Source organism: Panicum virgatum, chromosome 4K, assembly GCF_016808335.1.
Source record: "Panicum virgatum strain AP13 chromosome 4K, P.virgatum_v5, whole genome shotgun sequence".
Taxonomy (NCBI): Eukaryota; Viridiplantae; Streptophyta; class Magnoliopsida; order Poales; family Poaceae; genus Panicum; species Panicum virgatum.
Window position 1 is genome coordinate 39,888,785 of NC_053139.1, and position 16,597 is coordinate 39,905,381.

Consider the following 16,597-nt stretch of genomic DNA (forward strand, 5'->3'; position numbering starts at 1 on the left):
ACAGACTAAACACTAACAAGCAGCACGTAAGAGTTCTGCTTTCTCGTTTGATCCATTCCATCAAGTTGCCGGCACGACGAATCCAACAGGCTCCAGGGCAAATCTCTGTCCTCCTCGGTAATGGTTCAAAAACTTCTATTACTGGAAACTTCAAAGCTACTACAGTCATGCATCTCAGTGAAAGGGCCCAAAGTTAGGCTGTTCACATCACAGTGCCTAGAAGGAAACAAATTCCATCAGTTCCATGATTCTATCACAAATACAGCATGACAAGCAAATGCCCCAGCATCCCAAGGACGGATTTCGGACGGCCTCGGTCTGGACAAAATGAATTATGCAGTACTCTGAATCATTTGGCTTCAGCCTTCAGATGCTCGAAACAGGCGAACCACGATGCCGAGACATGGGCTGCACAGCTGGTACCACTTGAGTCCCAGAAGACCGTGTTGACTGTCTCAGATAGTACATTCCAGCCACAGTACCGTCTGTATGAATCTTCACACCAGGTGCAAAGCGGCCTGGGAGGCTGGGACTTGTTCCCCAGCAGTACAATCAGGCAGAGGACCCCAAGCTCAAGCTGGCATCCTGCTCATGCTTTTCGCAGCCACTTGTCACGCCCAACACCTGAAAAGAGGAAAATCTGGTTAGTCTACGCTCAAATCATGTGCTAAGAAACGGGACCAAATTCAACCCGATGAAAAGGAAGACGGATTCTTCATGCGTTCACTCTCCCAAGTACTCCTGATTCAATGCAACCGACAACGGCGGTCGAACACAAGGTGTGCCCTTGCGTGCCGAGGGCGTCTGGTTCACTCCCACCAATTCACCACCAGTTAAATTTTGTGCTACCACCTAGGAGTCTGACAGATCAATATGGTTTAATGTACATGTGGGGGCACCGAGGGCATTACTTAAGATCAACGGGAGGTGAAACTCTAGGTTCCGGCCTTGGTCCCGGGAAAACTTTCTAGTTGGCCACTGAAGTTTGCCTCTTCTTCCTCACTGCCTGCATTGGCAGCAGCACTGTGGGCAGAGGCCCAAGGCACCCAAAATCTTCTATCCCAAGCAATTTGCCGATCCTTGGAGCACTTTTACAATGCATGAGATCCTTGGAAACTAGTGCTTGGCAAATGGCAATGGACAAACTTTGAGTAGTTCCAAGCACATGAATATACTCAAGCCAATAAGAAATGGTGAGGCCACAGAATATTGTATGGATTAAAAGTACAGATGCAGCATTCTAGGAACAGGAGATATTGCAACTCTACCTTGAGTCTTTGACCAATGGAGGGCCCATGTCTCTGCAACCCTATAAATCTACCCTTCTTTGTTCTTCTTTCTCCTTCCCTTTCCGTTAGTTACATGACAGACATACCTAAAAGCAGTAGACAGTTAGTTATGCAGCCGTTAAACTGTATAAGCTTCTTGCTCGGGCTGGCCATCCTCTCAGCCACCCTTGGCCCCTTTGTCACTATTGCACATAGAGGTCGATATCAGCACTTCTTTTGTGTTTGCATACTTGAGTCAAGTTCATTTTCCCTCTTTCATTCTCTTTTCAGTGTAAGAAAGGATGTTTGGCAAACTGACACACATGTCTGTTTTCAGAATTGCTGATGGTAACTGGCAGCAAGAGAGGAGCAGAAATCAAGCTGGTAAGAATCGGGAGCACTTCCATTTAAGTTTTTAGAATTATGTAGCCAATAGCCATGACTCATCCCAAAATACAGTAATTAATGATGAGTCAAATGCAGGACCTGAGTGTTGACAAAACCAGCACAGATGAGGATGTTAGAAGCAATGTATTGACAGGACGAAAGCTAGCTTTTGGACATGCAGTCACGGAGCAGAAGGATGCAAATAATTCTGGAAGCAAAACAAGCTCAGGTGCAAAAAAATCTGTTGGAAAATGTGGGCAAGGAGGAGGGAAGGATTTGAGTATGAACTGTTATTTTAGAAGTAGAAAACCTCCACCAAAGGTTTACTTTGATGGCCACATTCCCTTCACTGCTGATTACCGTTCACCCCGGAAACACCCTCCCAAGAACAACTAGAAGTAGATAGGGTACAGACAAGAAACTATAACTAGCTTGTTTTCCTTTTTTTCTCTCTTCTGGTCTGCCATCCTATATGTCAAATATGGCCTTCCTTCTTGTTAGATACATGTGTTTAGTTATGATAAAATAATAATTTGTTGTCTTTTCCCATGTCTTGATACTGAAGTTATTTTTGGGAAAGGTTCAACAATTCTGCATCATTTTATTCAAGGTTTACCTGTATTCTTCAATTTTCTAGCTGTTACATTTGCAAAACACCAATATTTCTAAAAAAGAAAAGAAGGAAATCCTAAATCAACATTGTATGTTCAATTTGAATATTGTTACATTCTTAATGCAGGAGAAATTAAGAATTATCCAACTAATCCACGCGCGCCTTCAAACCTAAAGGTGATCTCCTGCTCCTTCCTGACATCCTATATCTACATGTTTTCTTGGTCAAGAGCTAGCATGAATTTATAATTAATAGTACTTTCATGAATTTTTTCTTTTAGAAAAATGCAAGTTCATACTTCCGCACTTCATGCTATCGGAGTGTTCTTACCAGCAATATGTGGACTTGCACCTGTACGTGTTAGATAGGTCAAAACTCTACACGATCTTGTCAGATAGTAATGATTTTGAAATTCATGAACACACAATTTCGAGGAACTGCTACTCTATAACAGACAAATATTTTCTACGAACCGCTATCCAAACATCCCAGAAAGTCATCATGACAATTATCATCTATTTATCTATCTTTTATTTGCCCTGTGTTTTCCTTAATTAGTGGATTATGGGCCACTACTAATTTCCTAGTAAAATGTCTCAGGATAGTAGTAGCTCCAGGATGCAGGCAGGACCATCCATGAAAAGAATAAAACCAGAAGGAAGCACATCTGTGATAGCACTCAACATGCCAAATCCTCAACAATTCAGAATATTGCCATCAAAGCATTCTGCCATGAATTCAAATGCAGGCTTCAAACAAAAGTTGAGGGATTCAATCGTGCGCAACACATTATATAGAATAAATGAGGATTCAAAGGAGAAAATGCTAGAGGCCAGTGATGAGGTTCTGAAATTTCTTAACAGAGACTACCATGTCTCTCCCCATAAGAGGAGACCTGTTCATAACTAAGGATAAGGAACTTATGCTAAGCTAAATCCTAGTCTTTTAACCTAAGTTAATGATCTAGTGGTGAGCCAGTATGATCAAGTGATATTTCCCGTTCTATTGTGTTGCAAGGAATAATATGCCCCGTTCATGATGACCCATGGTGTTTTCACTTTTTTCCTTTAAAAGAAATCCACTGTGCAACCTTTCAAACTTTTGAAATAAAACCTTCAGAGTTAACATGGCGTAGACACATAATCAAGCCCAAGCAATGATCTTATAAAGAGATCGCACGTGAAACGTATTTTATAAGAACTAGTTCATGATCTAGATGACAGGCTAAATAAACTATAAAGAAGTATGCAAGAAGAAAACAATTATCACAAGAAAGCTACCTTTACCCAAGTCTATCACCATGGGAAATGCAACATGTGATTGCAACCACCTCTTGTGAACCTGAGTGCATTCTGCACTTCTCTCCATGAACAGTTCTCATTGGATCAGATCAGATCAGATCAACCCGCTTTTTCCTTCAGTTCTGTTTATACAGTTTGCTGCCTGATTCAGTTAGGAACTTGTCACACGACAACTGCCTCTGTATACGAGTTACAACCAGTGAAACAGTCCAGGCCTTGCAATGCAATAGCCTGTCAAACGAACTTGAGTTTCAGCAGATATTATTACTCACATATGTATATGCAGGAGAAGCAGAAATTTCTGAAAAGTAATTGTATGTGTACTGTTTCATCATTATTTAAGGTCCAAAAGTTGATTGGTTTCTTGATCTTGTAATATCATGAAAGAGATGGTAAAGTTTGATATGAAAATTACCATGACAAGAACCAGAAAGCACCAGAAGGGCTCAAAGCAAATTTGCGTTCCACTACACATGAATACGCTACATCCATTTCTTTTTTCTTTGAGATAGGTGAGTTTAAAGAGCCAAACTCTTTTTTTTCTAAAATACGTGCAACAAATTTGCACAAATTTTAGAAATGCTATGATTTTTTTTAAAACTAGAAATGCTATGATTAAATCAAGGTTCAGCAACCATCTAACTTAGAAAACGTCTAGCACCTAATCACCATCCAGCCTACTTACGGAGTGCTTAGGCGCCACCCCATGGTTCACCTAGTGCCAAGCGCATTTTATAACATTGGAGAACTGCCGAGTAAAATTGAACTTTGTTTGTAAGTCTGAACCACTCACCAAAAAGAAGCCGCTTTCAAAATGTAGGCTCATTTTCAGTTTGAAGTCCACAAACATACCACTTAAGTTATCTCTCACAAAATGAGTACTATGGTTAGCCTTAGCTACAACCATATATGGATTTACAAGCACTGAACATGCTATTCTGTGAGTCAGTAGAAAGCCTTCATCTATTGGAAAATGACAGGTATCATCTTCGAGTCATCTAACCAGGGAACCAAAATCAACTGATTGAAGAGAGATGTGTCCCAAATATAGATCTTTAACATGCTGGGTGCACAATCCAATTCGTCTACCATCCAAACTCCCATGAATCGATGACGAGAAACCTGTCCTCCATCCAGGAAAACGTTGTTTCTCCTTCACGTGAAGCAAATACATACTTGGTGATGCAGATTGGCAGCCCATGACAAAGCAGTTGAATTGTCGAGTAGGGACTCTAACTCTTGACAGTGTTAACACAAATAAACCACTACTAGAAATGCCATACATCAAAGCTTCATCAGTGGAAGCAAAAGAGTAACTAGATTCTAGAGGTTTAATTGTTGCCTCAAAATCCTCGACCATTGGGATGCCATGATCATCAAGTTCAAACCGCTTTTCTGTCAATTTTTCATACATCCGATACTTTGCAGATAGTGTCCTGATGCAGGATTTTCTGACACTTTCAACAAACATAAGCTGAAGTTCTTTAAAATTGTCAACCTCAGAAAACCATCTTATCCAACGATGAATTATTCCTGCAAACCAACTTACTATTAACTCATCATCTTGCAAGACAAGGGCCGAAACATGTCTAGGGAAACCTTCGAGATTAATTAGACCATATCGATAAAGGCACTTCTGAATATAGCTAAGAGAAGCATGGATTTTAATGATACCACCGTCAGTGCACGTACTAATTGATTCCACCCTCTTTAAATTGGACAACAATGCTTCCGTAGCAGCAGTTTCTGATGAGATGTAATCTTTAGCTTGCTTCTGAAAGTTGTAGAACGCATCCCTAAGGTCTTGCGCAAGTGCTGGTTCAGCAATATATTTAGATACGAGAACATCCTCATTTAGCTCATTTTTGGCATTGACATCCTGCATCCATACCTTCAGTAAAGTTTTGAACCAGTGATCTGTCTTCATTCCCTCTTTCCTGAATTTTGCAATATGATCCAGCAAAGGGGTGCTAAGGCCAAGTGGCTTGATCTCACTCTCTTTTATTCTTCTCAAACCATATGCCAACCACTTCTTTCCTAATCTAAGATTCATAGCATCCCAAATCTCTTGCTTCTGAGAAGCAAACAAACCAATCTTCTCCTTAAGCTTATGCACAGCTTTCAGTTTAGCATTCTCCTTTGTTTCCACCCTGACGAAAACACCACAAAACTGTAACCCCTGCATATTCCTTTTGACTGGCATAAGACGCAACCTATCATCAACTTCCAAGTAAAGTGATTTTCTTAAGTAAGCGACAATTTCAGATTTCACATCTTCTGCAACATCTCTGGATCCAGAAACTGCGACAAAAATCTCATCCATATACCTACAAGCATATAGCTTTATCTTTGTCTGACAACCTGTTTGATCTTCACTATTTTCATCTTTCTCCTTAAGTTGACTCCGAAACCAGCGACGCAAATTTGACCCATGGTCCTCTGAAACATTTGTTGCCTCTGAACCAAGGCCTTCATGTTTCAAGCAAATCTTAAACACCTCATGGTCAAAACTGTCAAGATATATGTTCATCAGGATTGGTGCAAGTACTCCTTCTTGGGGCAGCCCATGGCCCTTTGGGTATCCACCAAATACCAAATTGATAACCTTGGCATCAAACATTTTTTGCATGAATGCAACTAACTGGATGTCCTCGATCTTCTCCTGTATCAGATAAATAAGCTTAGAGTTTACATTGCTATCAACCTCTTTGTGCAGTGGGACAGTAAAGAACCAATCTGGAACCCCGATTTCATCTGATACAAACCTGAGGGCTGAGTGATACCCTCGCCCACTGCGGCAACCATGTGATATCTTTGAGAATTGAGGCCTGTAGACAACCTCAAGGACTACCCTTATCGCTTCCTGAACCACTTTCAAGTTCAGCCTAGGAAGAACAAGGCACCCTTCTCCTCTTCTCTTCGCCACCACTGAGAAAGCATTTGCTCTGACATCAAACTCACCACTCCTCAGATGCTCTGCCAGCGTGACAAAGCAGACATCGTCCTTTGCAGACGCTAGATCAACGTTCGAATTGAGCCGGACAATGTCGTACGCATCCTCCAGTGTCTCGGCACTCGCCACGACCTTACCCATGAGGTCGTAGAACTTGCCGTTCAGGTACTGCGCTTTGACCCTCTTCTTGATGCGGAGCTCGGCTAACCGCTTCCGCTCCATCCGCGTGAGCGGCTTCCTCTGCCTCTGGACGGCCTCGGCTGACTCCTCCGCGAGAAAGGCCAGGCTCTTTGCCAAAGACACCGGCGGCGGCGAAGGCCGCGGTTCGACGGCTTGCTCCGCTGCGTCCTCTACTCCATCCAGCGAGAGGTGATGCGCACTGTACCGCCGGACAAGCGTGGCGTAGACTCCTGTTACAGCAAAGAAAACGGCAAAAACATTATGCAGCGTTTCGACGGCGCTGGGGTTGGCCGTTGGCGTTGGGATGAGGGAGAAGTGAGGAGTACCTTGCCGTTGATGCCGCTGCGTGGGTCGCCTGCAGAGCTCCCGGAGGAGGCAGCCACGACCGGACGCCACAATGGATATGGCGCCAGCCGCCAGGCGTCCTGGGGGCATTTCGTCGAGCAGGTGGTGTGCGCGGCGGGGACGAGGCGGCTGGCTCCGTTTCCTCCCAGAATGAATCGTGACTTCGGCGAGTTCAGCTCCCACGCGACCGAGGCGGCGAGGCTCGTAGCACGTTTACCTGCAGGGAGCCGAGTCCAGACCTCAATTCAACAGGTATGCATCGGCCGCCGGACTCGTGATCGAGTTTGCGCAGACCTCAATTCAACAGTGAAAAATCGAGTTCGAGTATGATGCATGCCTGCACGCAGAGCTCGGCCAGCCGAGGGGAAGGCTCGGGCAGCAGCGGCGCGCACAGATCGTCGTTCGCCCTCGCCCATTGCCATCCTTCGTTCTTGAAACGAAACCCGTTGCCATCACTGGTCCGTGCGCACTACTCTGCCACCAATGTAAAGCAACGGCTGGCACACGACGGCGGTGGTTGAGGGACCAGAGGGAGGCAGCGAACGTGGCGGCAGCCGGCGGCGGAAGCCCGATGCGTACACGGGACGACGGCGAACTGGGGAAAAGAATGGAGAGAGCTGAGGGGCTGCACGAGCCGTCGAGCCGCAAGTTGAGCGAGCGGCTGGACAGGGAGCCGAGCACAGCATTCCTGAGACGCGTGTTACAATTGGAGCCACAGCCACCACCACCACGCCAGAAGAGCGGGCCCACGAGTCAGCGTCATGTAGAACCCATCTCGTAATACTAAAAGCTAAATTAAAAATAGAATAAAAACAAAAATTCAGGGTTTAGCGCAAAGACCAAGCAAAAGTCTCCTGCCAACCCCAACCAGCATTTTTTTATTGTCTGTATGTATACCTATACAAAGACAAATCCATAAGCACACCAGTTTCAGCTGTACTTTTGGACTGCTATATCTCCTTTGAATTACAGACACAAGCGGCAGGCAACATACGCTCAAAGTCATGTGCCGAAGGCCCCTACCAATTGGTGAACAAAACAATCAAGTATGAACGATTCAAAGTTTCAGACCCTTTTCACAGACCAAAGTGAAATTTCAAGTTTTCAACTATCTTGAATTCGTGTGTATTACTGACTGCTTGATCCTGAAGCCCTGTCGAGGTCCCTCCGGTTCATGTAAAAGGAGGACAGTTTATCTGTGAATGCCGATTTTACGGAGATCGGCAAAAACCCGGCATATTCCTTGTCCACTTTAGCTAAACCGACTTTGAGGATGTACTTCACGAATTCGTGTTTCTGGACAAATGGCTGCGCTGCAAATTCCTCCACGGGCACCCACTGCAATTGAGAAGTAGTGTGTCATCAAAGCAAATATTTGGTCAAATGCTGCTTGAAGAACTGAAGTAAACCCTTTAAGAGGTAGGTTTTTTGGATGAAATAATCGTTAAATTTGATGTTGGAGTTTTGGTTCCAAGTACCTGGCATGCCTCTATTTCTGAGTCTTGCTTAGTAATCTCATATGAAAGTGGTCGTAGCAGGCATACAAAAAATAGATCCGATTTATCAAAAAAGGCTTTGTGGCTCTGCCTGCAAATGATACAGAGATTTATCAATAGATTGCATCAGCACAATGAAAATAAAGGAAAAAGGGAGTCAGCTAAATTTCATATTGAATGGAAATGCAAGCAATGACTTTTTTCCCCTTTTTGGTTCTCTAATATCACAACAGTAGCTAAGAAATAAAAATATCTGCACGTAGTATGTTGAACAGTACTTCTCTTTCTTTCTGTTGTCGGTATATTTGGTAAGTGTGACAAGATACCTGGTAAGTCTATGCTAGATAAATGTAGGAAAGAACTGGGATCAGAAGTCGAAAATCATTACCTGAAGGCAAGCACTTCAACAAATTCTGCATCAATCTGAGATTCAGAAAAGAAAAACAAATGAGTATGAGCAACCATGACATGATTTTACCAGACAAAGTTTATTACAAACTTGGACTTCTGTTTACACTAATACATACCCCTGTCTCTTCTTTTACTTCTCTTACAGCACCAGCATTTATATCTTCCCCCTGTATGTACCAACATCTTGTGAATTACAACAGGACAAGTTGGCAATGAACAGACAACGGATATTATCTCTACATGTTCAGATCAGAATTATTACTGGTTCAACTACGCCAGTCGGAAATTTCCATACACCAAGGCCTCGAAGTACACCACTCTTTTCTTGTACAGCCAAGACCTGAACAAGGAAGAATTTCAGGGATAAGGAAGATAAAAAAACTTGTTTAAAGATGATGCTTAATAGAATATCCGGTAGTCATAACTCATAGTGATAGATAATTGATTAACAAAGTTAATTAGGATCCGTAAAGGAGGTAACAGAGTAATAACAAGCTAAATCCTTGGAAGCTATCACATTCATTTTGTACCTCTCTTTTGTCATTCATTATAAAAGCTCCAACACCCACACGGTGGGTTGCATTTACTGGTAGCGTATGTGTTGTATTTGGAAGCCAGTACGCAAGCATCAAGTATGTTTCCTCTGCATGATGGTACCAGAAACCTTCCTACATACACAATGAAGTTAAAAGTATTTCAGAGATAAAATCAACTGAATCAAACTGTGGATGTTAGCAACTACTATCTAAACAGTAAAAAACAATAGAGTTATGGTGACTCAAATATTGTATTAATATTCTTCATTTTTGAATACACAGGTTACATCAAGTCATACAACTATAAATATTGAAAAGGTGAGTTTAATTACCTCCACAGCTGGTGTAATAAGGTTGGAAAGGGTAATAGGCAATTTGATCCAGACACCTCTTATTCCCTACAACGAGAAAATAAATTACAACCATGGGGATGTTAAATGTAAATTTCTGATAATTCTACTTCAATGACAAGCAAGGGCAGGCTATGCATTCTAACCGCATGTCGGAACCTCTCCCCCTTAAGACACCCATGAATAACTAAAATTATTTTTAAAAAAAACTTGGGCTTGGGCAGCGAATGGTGACGAAAATGATAATGTGCAAGTACAGTTCTGCGTGTCTATGTTAGATGCCTTGGATATGGTTGGTGGCTCCTCAGCCCTGATAGAAAATATTAAATCTTTAGCATAGTCACTATTACAGAGCACCAAGAAATTTTAACTTCATGATCCTACTATACACTGTTGCCACCATGGATCTTTGAAATAGATTATCCGCGCTTCAAATTTAAAATCTTGGGATATTTATATCACAAATTCATCCTCAACTTAGAGACTGATGGATTTCGAACAAGTCATCACAGCATGATAGAATACATGGCAACTTAGAGGTCGAGGGGGGTCACCTGCTCCCTCCATTTTGCCAATGCTGCTTTCAGTGAAGCCGAAAACACTCCAGGATCCATCGGCGTCACCATCTCAATAATAACACCTCCGTGCTTGTCATTCACAAAAGGCAATTGCTCGACATTCCTCTCAGCCACAGCCAGCTCCGCGGCCACTGTTGAACTCGTCGAACCTGACATGGCTCTGCGGCTGAGCTCGCCTAGCCGTCCTCCCCTTGCACCTGCCAAAGTCAGACGAAACAAAAATCATGAACTGCAGCTGCGCAAAAAGGCGCACATCTACAGCATTTAGCTAGCCCTGTTTAGATCTTTACCCGTAAATCTCGTAAACGAAAAAAAATCACATCGAATATTTTGACACATGCATAGAGTACTAAATGAAGTCTATTTACAAAACTTTTTGCATGGATGGGCTGTAAATCGCGAGACGAATCTAATGAGCCTACTTAATCCATGATTTGCAACAATGATGCTACAGTAACCATCCGCTAATCATGGATTAATTAGCATCATTAAATTCGTCTCGCGATTTACAACCCATCTGTGCAAAAAGTTTTATAAATAGACTTTATTTAGTACTTCAAATTAGCAAGATTCCGTCGCAAAAAAATTTTGCTCTAAACACGGTAGTTCCAAAAAAAATTCTACAGTACCCGTCACATCGAATTTTTGGATACATGCATGGAGAATTAAATGCAGTTGAAAAAAATAACTAATTACACAGTCTAATTGATTAGCACGAGATGAATCTTTTAAGCCTAATTAGTCCATGATTGAATATTATTTGTCAAATAACAACGAAATGTGCTACAGTACCAAAACCCAAACTTTTTTGCGAACTAAACACAGCCAGCTGCGGATTTATGGGTGGCGCGAACAGTCTCGCCGTACCATGCCCAAACGAATTGACAATCCGAAAAGGGGTAGTCAGCAGTGTGGGGAAGGTGAGTGAGTGCCACTAAGGCGGTGTTTAGTTTCGCGAAAAGTTTCCAAAATTTTTCACTGACGCACATCACATCAAATCTTATGATACATGCATGGAGTATTAAATGTAGTTAAAAATATAACTAATTGCACAGTTTGGTTGTAAATGACGAGACGAATATTTTGAGACTAATTACTCCATAGTTGGACAATAGTTGTCAAATAAAATCAAAACATAGTATAGCAACTTTTTCGCAAAATTTTCGCGAACTAAACACACCCTAATTGGGGATGGGCGGGAAAGGCAGCAGCCACTAAATTGTCATCATGCGTGTTCCACTCTTTCACTGTCCATCGTGGTCACCCATTCCCCTTCCCGTTCCCCTAGAATCTATAGATCCATGACCAAGGCCAAGACCCGGGATCCCAGAATATGGGAGTGGGCGCCGTCCACGTCTAATCTAATCACCCGTACCATACACCAATTCCACTTCCTGTGCGAATTCAGGAATTCCGGTTGGTACCAGATGAGATGACCACGGTTCAAGCGCCGCCGCCGTCAGACGTACAGGACGCCACGTGGGGAGGAACTAGCATACTGTAGGCACCGACGGATGGATCATGGATGATGATCCAAAAGTCAAACCGAATGCGGCGAAAAACCATGTGGCTGTGTTGGGAGCGGCGAGGAACAGTGCCCGAGCGAGCGATCCGCCGCCGAGGCCGAGGCCACGTACCAGGCACCCCCCCTGCCTTCCCCGCGACGAGAGCCTGCTGAAGCAGGCGGCCGGGCACGGGCGCGGGCGCGGGCGCGGCGGGGGGCGCTGAGCGAGTCGAGAAGGGAAGGGAGACGACGCACCTCCGGTGCCGTGGAGCGCGGCGCGGGGCGGGCAGCCGGCGAGGCGGAGGGGCCGCGGCCGGGAGGAGGAGGATGAGGAGAGGCCTCGGTGGGCCCGGACCGGGGCGGCGGCGAGGCCTGGCACCGCCTGGAGGCGGCGCGGGAGGAGGGGCAGGCGGCGGAGTGCGAGGGGCGCGCGCGGGCGCGTGGTGGGGAGGGAGAGCCAGAGCCGGAGCGAGTGGGCGGCCATCCAGCTCGGCGCGTCCCCACCCCGCTTTATTTGGGAGCGAGGCGGAGCAGGTGGCAGCAAGCAGCTGCCCAGCCGCCCAGGGGAGGGAGGGAGCTGCCGGCCGCGGGCACAGTGGCAGTGGCGCACTGGCACGCGCGGCGCGGGGAAGAGGTTGGGGGGGCGCGGTTGCCGGCTCGCTCGCTCGTCGGTTTTGGTTTGCCCGGGGCGAAGCGAAGAGGGGCCCGCGGCCGCGGGTGCGTGGCCGTGTCTGTGTGGCGTGGCCCGGCACGCACGGCCGGCCAGCGGCCACGGCGCGGGTCCGCGGCTGCCTTTTGCTGGGTGGGAAGTGGGAACGGGGTGGCGGGCGGCGACGCGGCTGGCTGGGGGACCGAGCGGGAAAGCGACGCGGCGGCGGCGGCTCGGTGGCCGTTGACGCTGGAGCACCCGCCGGGTGGGAAAGAAAGAGAAAAAAAAAAGGCAACGCTACGCTAGTACGCTACGCGCCGCTCCTGAGCCTAGGCTTTTACGTGTTGGTGCAAGCTTGGGTGAGGACTGGACGTCGTACCACTCCGCGATCCGTCGGCCACTCCGGCGCCGGGACGTGACCATCTGACTAAGAATCTGTCGTTACGCGCCGGCCTAATCCTCCCTATCGCGTCGATCCAATCCACTCGCTCAAGTATCAAAATAAAAAGAAAGTAAATTGCACAGGTGATCCAAATTTGTCCCGAATCCCCATTCTGATTCCAATAATTTTAAAATGCTCATAATAATTTTTAAACTTGCCGCCCGCTCTCATTCAGTCCTTAAACTTGTCTTGAGTATTCATCCTGATCCTCGCACTCTCAAATGCACATAATGATCCGCCTTAAACTTATCCAACACCCATCAAGGTCCATATGCTTCTAAAATACTTTATTTATTTAGAATTTTTTTTGCAAATTGTTTCAAATTTGTTTGGATTTGAAATCAAATTTGATTCCCACTCAAAGTGAATCCAAAATTTATGGATAAATTATCACAAATTGAATGTGAAATATCAAAATCTCTAGATAACCTATATTCGAATTCTTTTTGTGATGTTCTCAAGATTGATAAATAATTTTAATATTATTTTAATCTCTAAAATGAAATCAGCTATTAAATAAGTATAAATCATCAAATATTGTATCCAAGATGATTACCTCATTAATTTTTAATCAATTTTGAGTGAGATTAGAACTTCATTTGAAATTCTAAAAGTTTGAAATAATTCGTAAAAGTTTTTTCTAAATATTTTGGAAGTATATGAACTTGTTTGAGAATGTGGGACAAGTTTACGGATCATTGTGTGCATTTGGAGAGTATAAGTATCGGGATGAGAATTCGGGACAAGTTTAAGGACCAAGATGAGAGCGTGGGACAAGAACTATTATGTGCATTTTAGGAGGACCAGAACCGGAATGAGAACTTGGGATAAGTTTAACGATTATTATGCGCATTTTAAGAGTACGAAGACGGAGATGAAAACTAGGAACAAATTTAAGGACCGCCTTTGAAATTTACTTAAAAAAATCCACTCACTAGTCAGTCTCAGTGGGACCACGCCGCCTCGCCCACGCCGCGCGAGCAGCAGCAGGGCCGTGGCGCCGGCGAGCTCGAGCAGGGAGCAACGTGCAGGGGAGGGGGCGGGGAGGGGATGCGCGCGGCCGGCCTTGCTTCGCTGAGCCTCTGCCTCGCCGGGCGACGCCGCGGCCTGCCTCGCCTCGCCGCGCCTTTGCCACGCCGACGCCGTGAGCAGAGGAGGAAAAGGCCCTTGGGCTCGCCCAAGGCTGCGGAAGGGGGAGCGGTGCCCTGCTCCGCCCAAATCCTCCCTATCGTGGCCGCGCGCGCGAAGAAGGCGGAGGAGGACGGGGCGGAGAGGACTCGTCGGGGGCCGTCGCCATCAGGAGAGGGGAGCCGGGAGCAGAGAGGACCTCTGCGTCGTCCCGCGCCGCGCGGACCTCTGCTGCAGCCCTGTGCTGCCACCCCGCCCATCCGTTCCCCACCGCCAAGCTCTGCTGCTGGCCCGCGACCGCACTCAACTGCCGGACGATATGGGCATGTCGACGCTCAAATGGACCATCCATTTGAGCTGCGTGTAAGAGCGATGGAGGAGGCCTGAGACTGGTCCAGAGGGCAGCAGGCCCCACAGCCACTCCATGTTGACCCGGACCGGCGGGTATCAGCAGCGGAGACCGATGGGCGATGGTGGTGGCCGCCGGTCTGACGACGGAGCAAGCAACCGGACGAATATCCCAAAGCCATCGGCGTCGAGCGGATCCCCATCTTATCTTTATTATATCGCGTTTGACACATGGGCACCGGGCGGATCGCTATGCGTTCCAGGCAACGGGCCAGCCGAATCCCGGCGCCGGGAACCGGGGAAGCTTGCCTCGCCGCCGAGTAACGCCGTCTGCGTCCAAGAGGCGCATAGGGGTGTGTTTGATATGGTCCAAAAGGGGGAGGCCGAGCCCGTGGCATGCAGAGCGGGTGTTTGATTTACTTGGCCCAGATTGGGAGCCTGGCCTGCGGCGTGCAAAATCCCTTCTCTCTCCTGGCTCTGGCCATACGCTCTAAGTTTTCGTTTCTCCTCGGCCATGCTTTTGCGGCACTTGCGCTGGCGATTCTGGCGGCTGCGCGCGACTCTGGCGGGCTTGCGCAGGAAGAAGGAAACTTCCGCGCGCTCCCTTTCCCGCCGAAATCCATGGCCTATATTAACCCCCCTTCTCCCTCTCTCTGCTCTTCTCCTCCTCTCCACACTCCACTCCCGTTGAGGTACTGTCGTCGAGGTGAGCTCCATTGCCGACGCGTCAGTTGCGTTCCGCGGGCTTCGTCTCCGTTCTCCCGGTGTGGATCTGCGTCCAGGCGGCGCGGCTCCCTCTGTTGGCGGGCTCCGGCGAGGCGGTCTTCTTCCTTCTTCTTCTTCTCCGACGAGGCGGTGTTTCTGTTCGTGGATCTTGCGTCTCTTGTGCTTCGTCGTCCAGATCTGCTCCTTCCTCCCCACCACCTTCCGATTTGAGCAGCATCTGCACCCCTCCGACTCACCCGAGGTGAAATCGGTTTTCCCCCCCAACCTTCTCGGTCTACTTTTAATGTTTGCCTCGGATCTCTATACTTTTTGTTGATGTTTACTATACTCATGGTCAATCCTGCCTATTGTCGTCCATGGTTACTTGTTCTTATTGTTGGTACTTCGTTGATTTGTTTCATAGTGTTACTATTCTTGCCGATGTTCATGTTTTGTTGGTACTGGGAGATGAATGGTCGATGATGAATAGCTTATGTGGCACAGGGAGGCATTTTTTATGCGGGCCGTGCCTTTTTATGAATGCTTACACTACCATGCAGAGGCCAGCCAGGGTCTACCTAAATTACTTATACATTTGTGAATGAATGTAGATGGATGCAAATGCACAACATGCTTTGATGGCTAGGCAAGCAGCTGGGATGGTTGTTGTGATGGCGACCTTTGTAGTAAATAGGCTTAGAAGGATTAGAGGAGAAGAGGCAATCCCTTATGGCCCTAAGACTCATGCTGAGAGGCATAGGCAGAGCACACTGCAATTGATGTACAATTACAACGATGTTGAATGCGTTGTAATATTGCGCATGAGAAGAGTCCTTTTTTTCTTTATGTAACCTGCTCAGAAATAGAGGCCTTGTACCTGAGACAGTAGGGTGTCCTGTGGAAGAGCAGGTGGCAATGTTTTTGCATGTGGTTGGTCACAACCAGAGATTTAGGGTAGTGCACCAATCTTTTAGGAGGTCCATTGAGACTGTGAGTAGAGTCTTTCACCAAGTGTTGTATGCAATTGGTGAGTTAAGGGCTGACATGATGATGCCTCCTTCCACTGCCACACATCCAAAGATTTTGGGGAGCCACAGATGGTTTCCTTTTTTGAAGGTACTTGTTCATTAGATGCACATGTTGTGCAGATAGCACTTAGAGAGGGTTGACTGTTGAGAAGTATAATTCCTCCACCTCCCTCCCCCACTCTCTTCTCTTTTGGGTTCCATTTTGGCTAGAAACTGTGCATGGTAAATGGCTGACCAGCACCTGTTCTTTTGGGTTTACTTAGCAGGAGGGTGGCTAACTAAGGATAGTGTACTTATATTTCAACTTGTTGTATTCAAATGCAGCCTCTGTTGGCTTGCTGTTGCACTGATATGAAGTTGTATGCTATTACGATC

General features: G+C 46.2%; 3 protein-coding genes across 6 annotated transcripts; 1 reads left to right on the forward strand and 2 right to left on the reverse strand.

Moving 5' to 3' along the window:
* Nucleotides 1–104: 104 nt before the first annotated feature.
* LOC120703980 (nuclear intron maturase 4, mitochondrial-like) lies at nt 105–7,706 on the reverse strand. Of its 4 annotated transcripts, none has more exons than XM_039988214.1 (6): nt 7,385–7,706; nt 7,029–7,264; nt 4,363–6,932; nt 3,549–3,800; nt 1,269–1,375; nt 119–624 (listed from the first exon to the last, which is right to left on the reverse strand). In XM_039988214.1, the coding sequence occupies exons 2-3, from the start codon at nt 7,135–7,137 to the stop codon at nt 4,564–4,566; spliced, it is 2,478 nt and encodes an 825-aa protein (XP_039844148.1). In that variant the 5' UTR covers nt 7,138–7,264; nt 7,385–7,706; the 3' UTR covers nt 119–624; nt 1,269–1,375; nt 3,549–3,800; nt 4,363–4,563. The 4 variants fall into 4 exon arrangements, with proteins under 4 accessions (XP_039844150.1, XP_039844151.1, XP_039844148.1 ...); XM_039988215.1 differs by having other exon boundaries at nt 122–624; nt 1,269–1,754; XM_039988216.1 differs by lacking the exon at nt 1,269–1,375 and having other exon boundaries at nt 105–624.
* LOC120703984 lies at nt 624–3,248 on the forward strand. The gene is made up of 5 exons (XM_039988221.1): nt 624–1,486; nt 1,606–1,652; nt 1,752–1,884; nt 2,395–2,444; nt 2,869–3,248. The coding sequence occupies exons 1-5, from the start codon at nt 1,285–1,287 to the stop codon at nt 3,175–3,177; spliced, it is 741 nt and encodes a 246-aa protein (XP_039844155.1). The 5' UTR covers nt 624–1,284; the 3' UTR covers nt 3,178–3,248.
* A 148-nt stretch (nt 7,707–7,854) lies between the features above and the next one.
* LOC120703983 (nudix hydrolase 2-like) lies at nt 7,855–12,564 on the reverse strand. Its single transcript, XM_039988220.1, has 9 exons — nt 12,178–12,564; nt 10,395–10,615; nt 9,823–9,888; nt 9,485–9,622; nt 9,217–9,294; nt 9,071–9,121; nt 8,932–8,966; nt 8,526–8,634; nt 7,855–8,385 (listed from the first exon to the last, which is right to left on the reverse strand). The coding sequence occupies exons 1-9, from the start codon at nt 12,404–12,406 to the stop codon at nt 8,176–8,178; spliced, it is 1,137 nt and encodes a 378-aa protein (XP_039844154.1). The 5' UTR covers nt 12,407–12,564; the 3' UTR covers nt 7,855–8,175.
* Nucleotides 12,565–16,597: the final 4,033 nt, after the last annotated feature.

What these genes read in the sequence shown, in the direction of transcription:
- LOC120703980 (XM_039988217.1), bottom strand. Translation starts at nt 7,137, where the DNA reads ATGCCCCCAGGACGCCTGGCGGCTGGCGCCATATCCATTGTGGCGTCC. An exon ending in GCAGCGGCATCAACGGCAAG is followed by an intron (nt 6,933 to 7,028) that starts GTACTCCTCACT and finishes TTGCTGTAACAG; the next exon opens with GAGTCTACGCCACGCTTGTC.
- LOC120703984 (XM_039988221.1), top strand. Translation starts at nt 1,285, where the DNA reads ATGGAGGGCCCATGTCTCTGCAACCCTATAAATCTACCCTTCTTTGTT. An exon ending in TGTCACTATTGCACATAGAG is followed by an intron (nt 1,487 to 1,605) that starts GTCGATATCAGC and finishes GTCTGTTTTCAG; the next exon opens with AATTGCTGATGGTAACTGGC. An exon ending in GCGCGCCTTCAAACCTAAAG is followed by an intron (nt 2,445 to 2,868) that starts GTGATCTCCTGC and finishes AAAATGTCTCAG; the next exon opens with GATAGTAGTAGCTCCAGGAT.
- LOC120703983 (XM_039988220.1), bottom strand. Translation starts at nt 12,406, where the DNA reads ATGGCCGCCCACTCGCTCCGGCTCTGGCTCTCCCTCCCCACCACGCGC. An exon ending in CGACTGGCGTAGTTGAACCA is followed by an intron (nt 9,122 to 9,216) that starts GTAATAATTCTG and finishes TGGTACATACAG; the next exon opens with GGGGAAGATATAAATGCTGG. An exon ending in CAGAAATAGAGGCATGCCAG is followed by an intron (nt 8,386 to 8,525) that starts GTACTTGGAACC and finishes TCTCAATTGCAG; the next exon opens with TGGGTGCCCGTGGAGGAATT.